This window comes from Anomalospiza imberbis, chromosome 2 (assembly GCF_031753505.1).
Source record: "Anomalospiza imberbis isolate Cuckoo-Finch-1a 21T00152 chromosome 2, ASM3175350v1, whole genome shotgun sequence".
Classification (NCBI taxonomy): domain Eukaryota; kingdom Metazoa; phylum Chordata; class Aves; order Passeriformes; family Viduidae; genus Anomalospiza; species Anomalospiza imberbis.
The window spans coordinates 73,162,525-73,173,504 of record NC_089682.1 but is presented as its reverse complement, the minus strand read 5'-3'; the positions used below and the strand labels follow the sequence as shown (position 1 = coordinate 73,173,504).

The 10,980-nt window shown below is 43.2% G+C and overlaps 1 protein-coding gene across 3 annotated transcripts in view; it reads right to left on the bottom strand.

The window, feature by feature from the left end:
- Nucleotides 1-1,884: 1,884 nt before the first annotated feature.
- The window catches only part of TENM4 (teneurin transmembrane protein 4), a 590,079-nt gene continuing 580,983 nt past the window's right edge, over nucleotides 1,885-10,980 (bottom strand). For 2 of the 3 annotated variants that reach the window (XM_068181706.1, XM_068181707.1), the window contains one exon: nucleotides 1,885-3,589. In XM_068181706.1, the coding sequence (XP_068037807.1) occupies nucleotides 2,831-3,589 (759 nt within the window). In that variant the 3' untranslated portion in view covers nucleotides 1,885-2,830. The remainder of the gene's footprint in view (nucleotides 3,590-10,980) is intronic. The other variant, XM_068181704.1, reaches the window with a different exon arrangement.

Here is a 10,980-nt window from a genome sequence, read left to right as displayed (position 1 = left end):
TATTCTTGCACTGCACCACTTAGCACTGTAACACATGGACGCAGATGCACATGGATACAGAAGCACCACTTTTCTTCGGAGCTGCTTGGAATGGGGCAGTGTAAATGGGAGGCACAATGAGCTCTCTCTGCTCTGTGGGTCTTTTACCAGGGGTTCATACCTTTTGACCCTGCCTCCTGCAGGTCTCTTTTCATTCAATCCATGCTGGTTGAGACACTCGCAGCCATCACAAGTTTGAGGTTTTAAGAGGGATTTGTCCCTGGCATGACTTGGAGAGGGGGAAGCAGGGAGCTGGACAGCACTAGCAAGAAGGTGATGATTCCTTTGAGTAGGTGGTTACTGCTGGTTTGGCTAACACTGCCCCTGACCCCCACCTGTGCATCCTCAGGGCAACCCAGGCTTTCCAAGCGCTTCATACTAGCCATCATGTGGCAATGCTATGGCCTTTTAACCATCCCTGGCAGGCAGCTGCCAAAGCAACTGCTCCCTTGCCAAAGCCTGGAGTAGGTCTGGCCAACATGCCTTCTTTATCCTCTGCCAGAACTGGATACCCTTCCAGCTGCCTGTGGTTCATTCCTGCCAAAGTAATAAAGGCTGTGTGCTGCAAGGGGTGGTTCAGAGTACAGTGCTGGGACACAGCACCAGCATCATCACCCTTGCTGCAAGCAGGAGAGACAACCAGAAAATCAAACCCATACTGTTGGTCATGGCCATGCAGCCAAAGGTATTAGAGATTTGGAATTGGAGAAGGAACAGTCTGTTAAGGGAATTTCCATCCCATCACCTTCCTCCTGGCAAGCACCTGGGAACAGACAGGCAAGGCAGACGGAGCTGGCAGCCGGCATCTACGGAAAAACCGTGAGAGCACTGGGGCTGCCAATGTTTCACTGCTCGAGGACTGCATGGCCAAGACACACCCCCGCTGTATCTGGGGGTGAGATCCTGCAGAGGGGTGTCAGTCTGTGCTGGAGGATGGCAGTGGTTGGTGGCATGAGTGCAGCAGAGCTGCCTTTGAGTACACAGGTGCATTGTAGGACTCCAAGTAAGGAAACAGCCTTGGCATAGACTTGCATGTCTTGGGTTATCTCTCTGCAGAACTGGGAAATGCCAAAGTGGATGGAATCAAACCAAAAATAAATCAGACTGAGCTGTTCCCAGAGAGACACAAGAGAGCTCTTAGAGTCAGGACACATGCAGTTATCAGTGTGACAGAGACAGGGTTGGATCTAGGATCAGGGTTGGCCACCTCCAGCCAGAGCTCCATTGAGAGGTGGAGTAACACTTCCGCCTGCAGGAACAGCCCAGGATTGTTTCAGGCAGGGAAGAGGATGCTGAGCTCATCTCCTTGCTCCCTTGAATTTCAAGGACTCTTGCAAACACCAGAGCACAGAGGTTATGTGAATAAAAATTACATTAGCATGCCGAGCAACTTTGTCATCAATTTCTTATTAAAGCACTTGGTCCTCTCTGTAGTGGGCATTTCCATTCAACCTCCCCCTCATCACTGCTAACAGTCAAGTGGGCTCTCCATTAAATTTGAGCTCGTGTAAAAAACAGTGAGAGGGTTGATTTCAATATCCTCCTTCTTGTCCCACCACGCACAAGCTGTTGCTACTTATTAAACATTTTAAAATCCCTGCTGCCAAAGTCCCCAGGAGACATTTATCTGCCATAGTCATAAACGACTTGCCAGCATGCTACTCCAAACTGCATTTCCCAGCCAATAAATACAAGCTCCAGAATCAGGAAAAGCAGGGTTTGGCTCTAATTTTCAGTGGTATGTCACTGGGATACTATAACTACTTTTAAATTCAAATCAGCTTCCTAAAATTAACTGGTTTTATCAGATACAGCACAGTGGACTGTTAAACACGTAGCCTCATGTACTGAAACACTATACATTTAATGAAATTATGCCATTAGCAAATGTACAACATGGGCGCATTAAATCCACCTATAGAACAGCTCTATGTATGAGAGAGGATTTATTTTAGCTTTTCTCAATAGAGCAGGAGTCCCTTTTCTTGGGTTTTGCTACGTTATTTAACTAAAACCAGGATTTGCGCACACACAAAAAAAACCGAAAAGTATCTACTCTCATAATGAAAAAAGACCGATTTTTTTCTTTTTTTATTCCAGTTCAGGAAGGAAGAGAATCATCTTGCAAGGTGATATAATCAGCTCCTTTGCCTCTATAATCTACTTCTGCTCAGCAGGAGCCCCCAAAGAAACACTTTATGTCCCAAGGGAAATGTGAAAACTACTTGTAAGGTCCCTTTTGAGGCACATGATTCGGACGGTCACTTTCAGAGTATCAGAATCAGCGTTGTCTTCCATCTCCTTTCTTTCTGGGAGGAGCTCTCTGGCATGCCATGGGCTCCCCCTGTTCCAGGTGGAAGGCTATGTCCCTGCTCCAAATCAGAAAGGGTTAGGATGACACAAGTTAGCACAGACACCCATTTCGCACTTACACCTAAGGACATATGTTGACGACTGCCCACTTCAAATTCCTCACAAAGAGATGGGAAAAGAAACAAAAAAATCCAAAACAAACAAACAAAAAAAAGGACAAGAGACAGTAAATTTCACTGCGATCACACTACGGCAAAATATACCTTCTGTTCATTGCAAAAAATGCATGAAGGTCAAATTAAAGCAGGAAAACAGTATGTTGCATGAGTTACAGTGCAACCGTATTATTCCTTCTCTTTCTATTTTCCTCCCCCCACCTTGTTCAGTTTAGAAAAAGGATTGAGTACAACACAGTCAGGTAAGTGGCCACAAAAGAGTAGCTGTCTTTGGCAAGAAGTCACCGCATTGACCCTCTCTGTCACCTTCTGCCCATTTCGCTCTGTCTCATGAAGTGGATGTTGTTGGCGCTGTCTGAGAGTTCGGGGTACTGCTCCACTGAGATCACAAAATAGCCATCGTAGCCCTGTACCCGGCCCGTGTTCAGCACTTGTTGCTTCTCCCCTTCTGTCCATGAGCGAATACCCTCCTCCCCATCCCGCAGTCTCTGCTGTTCCCGGGACCAAGCTTGGGTGACAGCGCGCTGTCGGGCCAGCTCCAGGACACGTGCCTTCTCCTCGTCCAAGGTGGTCCCGTAGCGTGTGTTTAGACACAGTGCACCATACTGGAGCTGGATGTCCGTGTAGCGTCTAGTCCTCCCACTCAGCACTGTGTTGATCTGGGACACTGTCACATTCACGCCGTTCTCCAGGGTCCTCCGCCCGCCGCTGAGGCCCAGGATGGATAGGTCGCCCTCTGATGGCCCCTGCTTAATGAAATAGTGTGTGTCCACCCCGTCGATGGTGAAGTGTAAGTTCTCCAGGTAGTGGGCATTGTTCAGGATGGCCGCGATCCTGCGCCCATCCTCGTTGGCCACGCTGATGATGTCAGTGGTCACGCGCCCATCCTTCATGGCAAACTTGACGCCCTTGCCAAAGATGGAGCCTCCAGAAGCAAAGTTCTTGTTCTTCTTGATGTGCCGGCACCCAGCGATGCTGGAGCTGTAGATTTGTTCGAAGCGCTCCAGGGTGACAAAGGCCTTCAGCTGCTTCTGCACTTCACACTGGACCCCCAAAATGGACTGAGCAGGGAGAGAAAGAAGAGAACAACATATTAGAAAGAGAAACCCGATGACCCAAAAGCATTATTAGGATGCTGGAGAGCCGAAGAACATACTGGAAATATGTAATGAGGAGCTTCATTATTTTTCCCCTGTTACCATATATTTTCAAAATTTTAATTCCTTTTCATGGAAGAGACATGTTGTTCCCTCCTAATGCTCATTGTTTCTGTAAACTGAACTATATTTAATTTCATAGATTGAAGGATGTAGAGGTAGAAAATTATTTTTTTGCCTCAGTGGTATGGAGGTTGAGGCTGGACACATAATTAGGTTGTGTTTCAGTGTTCTTCTGCATATAAGAAACAATTTGGCCATGTGGCCATGATGCTTTACCAAATGCTTTCAGATTTTCTGTGAAGTGTGGAAGTATTTGTAAAAGTTTCTTCTATTTTAACTCCATGTTGTAACTCCTTGTGCTGCCTTCAAAGGCCCTGCATGACCTGTATGACCCTCAGACTGGCCATAACCTCTCTGTATTCCATTTTAGCCTGGCCAAAGCAGGTTGTTCAAAACTCAAGGACGGCATTAAATCCAAAACTTATTTCCTGGAAACCCTCTACAATTTTCCAGGCTCCCAGAGTTAAGGCCAACCACACCTGATGCTCAAGTTTTAGCTTACATTGAAGCAAAACTGAGAGACAACAGCCCAGATAATTTGCAGTCCGGTGCAATACAAAGTCACTTTTGCTATTAGGGTATAATGGAGCAAGCACACAGCGAGTTAGCAGCTCATCATTACTGCAAAATGTTCTGGAAATGTTCCCATCAATTCATGTCAGTGCTGACTTCTTACAGACTCCTATACATGAACACTTATTTGAAATTTGAAAAATTTCACAAAAGCAAGAAGATTCTATGACAAAACTCTCCTGGCACTGCCAGCGGCTCAGTTCAATAATGTAATGACACCCAGGATTAAAATAGGCTACAAAGTTTACTCCATTCCAATTGTTTTGAGGAAATTAAACACCCATGAAGGATATTGCCTTAAACTGTCCATGAACTAGAGATTCACCTCCTGGGTGCAAGAAGACAATTCAGATGATGCAGGCATTTCAATATGGACCACTCACACAAGACTTGTAACATGACAAGGGAAGTGAAATAAACCCTCATTTCCATGGTGGTCATTTCCAGGGAAGAGTCATGAAGTATTTAAAAAAAAAAAAAAAAAAAAGGGATTAAGCACTGCAACTTACTCAGAAGTTATGAGCAGTTTTGACTATTAAAAGAGAAAACTATAAGGGAATAGAGAAATACTATTTCAAAAACCCATTTTAGGTTGTAGGACATTGAAATTCCCAGAAATTACTTTTGTTCAAAGTGCTGAGGAGGCTGGTGTACCTTCTCCTTTTCCCTTTTTGATTGACAGCACAACAGGTGGAGCAGGAACCAGTTTCCTATGTAAAAGGAGTTCTTTCTGGTTTTCTCCATCCTGACTGTGGGGCATCTCACACATCCCCTAGAGAGCAATATAATTAACAGACTGATAGGGAGCCGAGTGTCTGCCAATTGCACAAGTGCTCTAATTATGCAAAAAATGGACGTAATTAATGTAGATGTCAGTGATGATGGACATGGAACAATTAGGCTTCTAGGCTCCGTGAAACACTTATTGTTCTAAACAAGTGCACACTGCACAGCCTTGGTAATTAGCTACTTCCTCTTCAAAGAAGTTTAAATGGAGAGTTCTTCTCAGGTGTATCTCATAGGGGTTGACTCTAGGTGGTCCCTTAACCACTTCGTATGTCGGGTTGCCGTTCCAACTTGCCTCAGTAACATTTACCAGTGATGGGAAAAGGCATCTCTCAGCACTCATACAAAATCACTGCTCACTCAAGGATGTAAATCAGGTCTTCTGTGCTACACTATGTCCTGTGATCACTTATGTATCACCATCTATATATACATCACCTTGTTTACCAGCAGGTGAGTGATAGAGTCCCTGGCATTAATTGCACCATCTACTGATTATCACCTTGGGGAAGGGAGCTTGGGGAGCTCAGGCAGTACTGGGCATGGACGAATAATTCCTATCAGAAATTGCCCCTGTTCCCCTTCAATTTTGTCTTCATCACTTTATTCTTGATGAGTTGCAGGAACTCTAGTATGTTTTCAATTACTAGCCAATTATTAGGTAAAGATCCTCTATTAATGCCTCCAAATTAGGTGGCCCCAACAAACCAGTCAATCTGGACACCACCGTAATATCAAAATTCACAGGCAGAGACCTACCTTCAGGTGTCTTAATCAAGAACAAGAGCACAATCAAAAAAGAGTTTTCTATTGAGGACTGGTTACTTCTGGGTTCTCCCCACCTTTTTTTCATATAGGGAAGTAGCAAATGAGATGTGCAAAGCTGTAATACTGAACATTCACCGTCACTCAGAATCACAGACTGGTTTGGGCTGGAAGGAACCTTAAAGATCATCTAGTTCCAAATCTTCTGCCACAGGCAGAGACACCTTCCACTAGACCAGGTTGCTCAAACTTAACTATTAGCTCTCAACTATTTCAATAACTAAATGCATCTCTGTTACCTTGAAAACAAGCCCAGGATGACTGTGAAATGACTTTTTGAGTGCATTTCTTTGATAAAAGAGTGTATTTGGGAACAGCATTCTGTTAAAAGGAAAAGCAAACACATCCAACAGAAAAAAAAAAAACTTCAACCAACAAATTCAAGCAAACCAGAGCACAGCCAGCATGTATGCTGTGCTGTGAATATAAAGAGGGTGGAGGCAAACAGATTATATGTATTTCAAAGAGGCAGTGTATCCCTGAATTTGAAATTACCATTTCTGTTCAATCTTAGAACTCATTTCAATGAACTTGCAAGGAAAAGAAACAGAAAATTTCCATCCAAAGCTGCAGTGCCATGTGCTATCCTCTAAAAATTGCTGCTGCTTTTAGCAACTGTAAACCAAGGCATCTATAAACCAGTTTTACAGAAGAAAGAAGGGAATTCATCACTATTTTGTTTCAATATTCGTTGCTCGATGTGAGTGACAAATATGCTGGGTTTGGTTTTCTTCACAATCTTTTTTTAATCAGATGTCCTTAGGTGACATTTCACTTTATCTAGTAACAACTCTTTGGAGAGAAGAGAACGACCTTCATCATTTGTTCTCTGCTGCACAAAGCTCAGGAGAGCAGCACATTACCGCGATCTCTGAATAGCCTCTTGCATTTTGCCAGCACCTCTTGAGGATTTGAAATACCATCGCCAGATCCTATCATCTGTTGTTTTTAAATACCGCCTTCCAGTGTGAGACTGAAAGCTTTAATTTCCCATCAAGGATCCAAGATGTGAAATACGTGAACATGTTTCCAAGTTTCTTTCTATCCTTGTGCCATTATAGATAGATAGGTGTTTCTCTTACCACCATATGGCTTAAAATGCAGAAAGCTACTTTTTCCAAAAGGTTTGGAAATTATGATTTCTCTGATATATGATTCATTTTTAACTCCTTCCTATTTATCACAGAATCACAGAAAGGCTTGGTGTGTAAGGGACATAAAAGATGATCTTCTTCTAGCCCCCCCCCACCATGGCCAAGGATGCCCCCACTAGACCAGGCTGCCCAAAGCCCCATCCAACCTGGCCTTGAACAATCCCAGGGATGGGGTATCCACATCTTGTCTGGGCAACCTGTGCCAGTGCCTCACTGCTTCCTGGGTACAGAATTTCTCCCTAACATCTAATCTATACCTCTACTGTTTTAATTTAAAACTGTTCCCCCTTGACCTATCCCTATTTGCTAGTATAAAAAGTTGCTCTCCCTCTTTTTTATAAGCCCCCTTTCTATTTACCCTGTAGCTCTCTGTTAACAAAGCCATTGTTCAGCCATCAGCCTCCTCCCTATATTCCATGTGGCCACCACCTGGAGATAAGTCTCTGTTTGGATGTGTCCACCAGCATGGCTGCACTGCAGGCTCTTGGGTTGTCTGAGGGGTGACGTGCGGGGCAGCAGAGGTGAGCCATGGGCCAGCAAGGCCAGTGCTCTGGAATGAGCCAAACAGGAGCACTAACTCAGGGGCTTAGAGGACAGGTCTCTCCTCCACCCCACCACTGTACATGACTGTAGGGGGATAGCGAGGTTGAGTTCATTAAGCAGATTTCAAGTGTGGAGAAGTAAGAGGATTTGCCTCCTCCTCTTGCTCATCACTTTACAGATTTCTCATCTATTTTCATAAAGCCTCAAGAGCCTAATGTCTTTGAGACTTCATCTCCTTTCTCTGCATTAGATCCTTTGAAAACTGACCACTACATTTGTAAAACATAACTGGGGCCTGATGGACAGATGTGAAGACAGTGTGACGGTCCAAGCCCAGACCAAAGCACTTGCAATGTCAGGATGCCTTCTCTGAATCATGAACACTGGCAGAGTCAGTCTCTCAAACAGATTGTCCTTGGAAGAAGCTCTGCCAGAAAGCACAGCCCAATAGCTCACTTCCCGGCTGAGCATCCCAGAGCAGCCCTTGCCTCCAAAATGCTTCTCCAGAGGGGATGCCAAAAACTACTTCTCCAGCAAAGCCTGTAACAGGCACTGCAGAAAACAGGACCCTTCCTGGAGACAGTGCCCATGGGATGGAGAGGATGGTAGTTATAACAGGATGTAGATAATGATACAAGTGCTGACTCCAAAACTCCCCTCCCTGGAAATAGAGTTGTTCTGGCTCCAACAATTACCTGACAGCTCAACAAGACAAAATAGGAAGGGAAGAAAAAAAAAAAAACCAACAAAAACAAAAACAAAAAACCAGAAGAGAAATTGGATTCAGGTGCTGCAGTTCCACAATATGCCAGAGGTCACCCAGAGTCCCCCAGTGGCCAATAACACTGAACTTGTTCAACAAACAATTTAGTGACAGCCTCACAGTAGTGGGGAGGAGGGAGGAAGTGCTGCACAATGGAGTATTGGATTTTAAATGTCACTTCAGAGCTTTAGGGGGTTAGTGCAAGGCTTATGACATGCTGGCTGTTTTTGAGGTGGTGCATGCTCAAAGTCAGAATTATCTTTCCTGTCTTCTAGACCAGAAAGGCGAGTACCAAAAATGTTTTGGAAGGAAATGCTAGGGCCCTCTGGTTATGCACTCTGAAGAGAGATGAAGCAGCCATTTATGGGTGTTAGTTGCTCTGTTATTGTGCTCCTGTTAGTTGTACCTCTCTGATAAAAGAACAGACTCAATCTGCTGGGCCAACTTTGATCAGCAAAGCCAGTGGAGTAGCTCAAATATACCTTTGTCTATCACAAGGAGATATGTGACCCAGAGAAACTAGGGATCAGAAGACGCGGAGATGAGAAAGTTGTGGTACATCATTCAGTGATCAATGCCTTGTCCAAGCTACTTTTAAATGACAAAAGATCTAGAGCTTACTATGTATGCTCTGCAATAGCATTTTACAGTTTGATCAGTTTTATTAACTGAAAATGTTTCCTGTGCTTCCATTTACCTTGGTTTAATTTTATAATTTCCTATGTGAAATTTTCATAAGTTTCTATTTTCTTCCACATGCTTCATCAATAAATACAGAGACAACCAGTGGGAAGAGGACTGAACTGTGTCTGGGAGTGTGTATTGATGCCTGGAAGGGTTGGGAGTGAACAGAACTTTATGGAAACATCAGTGCTGGATGCACGGATAGGTGTAGGAAAAAATGGATCATGTATTCAGGTATCATATGTGAATGAATTTGGTATGTGCCTACAATATGCTGAGTGTGACAGAAAGCAAGGGAATCCTGTTCTACAGCATGTAAGAGCCACTTGCTATCACAGCACGATCCTGCAACTGTAGACTGAAATAATAATGTTCATGTTTTGTTGCCGTCATAGCACAGGGGAAGAATATGAAACAGTCTGCAGTGGTTAAATTCCACTTTCAACATCTGAGTGCAAAGGGACTCATCTGGAAGCATGATAGCTGTATAAAGCTCACTTAACGAGCAGGTCCCTGCACAGCCCTCACTGCAGCTTCTGGCTTTAAAAACCTGTGAGAGACATGGAGATTTCCTTTTATTCTTATTGTTCATTCAGGCAGATTAATCTAAAAATGGGGGACAGAAGGGAGGGTTCTCCTTGATTTTATTTCCATCCCATCTGCCTGTAGGAACAAGGGTCAGTCATCACCTCAAGCTGTCACTCAAGTTACTTGGCTATTCAATAAGTCAAAAAATGATACTATAATACATTATAGTATTATTAAAATGTTATATAGTAACATAGTAATATTATATAGTAATATATATAGTAATATAATAGTATATTACTAGTATATATAGTATATATATATTTACTAATAGTATATAGTATACTAATAGTATACTAATAGTATATATAGTAATATAATAGTATATATAGTAATATTAAAATGTTATATATATATTACACACTCTAATACACATAATGAACTAATGATAAAATAATAATATAATACTACAATAATGATCATTTCTGTGGTGGCCCTGTGAGAGTTATTATCTACATTGCATAACAATACAGAGATGGTCTTCTGCAGCCTCTGGGTGAGCCTTTCCTGTTTGCCTACTCCTGTACAGCTTTGCCCAGGGAGACTCTGTCCCAGCAGAGAGGAGGAAAAATCCTGAGACTCTCTCTCATTAGAGAAATAACTTCTATTAGCATTTTATTGTTTAATCCAAGGAAATAAGAAACAAAAAGGGTGTCTCTGAACTCCAAACCATAACTGAGTTACTGCACTGTAACAGTTTTCAAGCATCAACCCAGTCATGCTAGTTTTTTTAGTTCCCCCTATATTATTAAGTGACACTTTATATAAATTTCTTATTGAAGATGAAGCTGGTACATTTTTAATTGTCTTCAGCATGCCTGTGAGGCTGAGTACCAATGATGGACTGACACATGACTACTCTCGATCTACAGTAATTTGTTTGTAACTTTGAGTGATAGATTTTGTGGTTCAGGAAATGTGACCTCCCCGTTTAAGGTGTGTACCTCAAGAATCTGCTGCAGACATCAAGATTTCAGTGAAGCCATAGGTAGAGAGGCTAGGAGGGCAGATGGAATCAGTTCCATTGCCTACTGTTATAGTTTTATCAGCAGAAATGTGGAGAGCATGTTCTGATCTCCCCAAGCATGTTTGTGCCTCACTGCTCTTGCAGTATTTGAACACACAGCAACAGCAAGTGGGAGTTCAGACTAAAGAGGATTCAGATGAAAGCCACCCCAGAATACAATCAGGCTATGAAATGAAAGAGAATTCTGAGAGGTAATTGACATTCAAGGTCATACACGGTCATACAAGGTCATAAGCAGTAGGGCTGGGACATAACCTAGGGCTCTCAAATCCTGACCATGTGCTCTAAC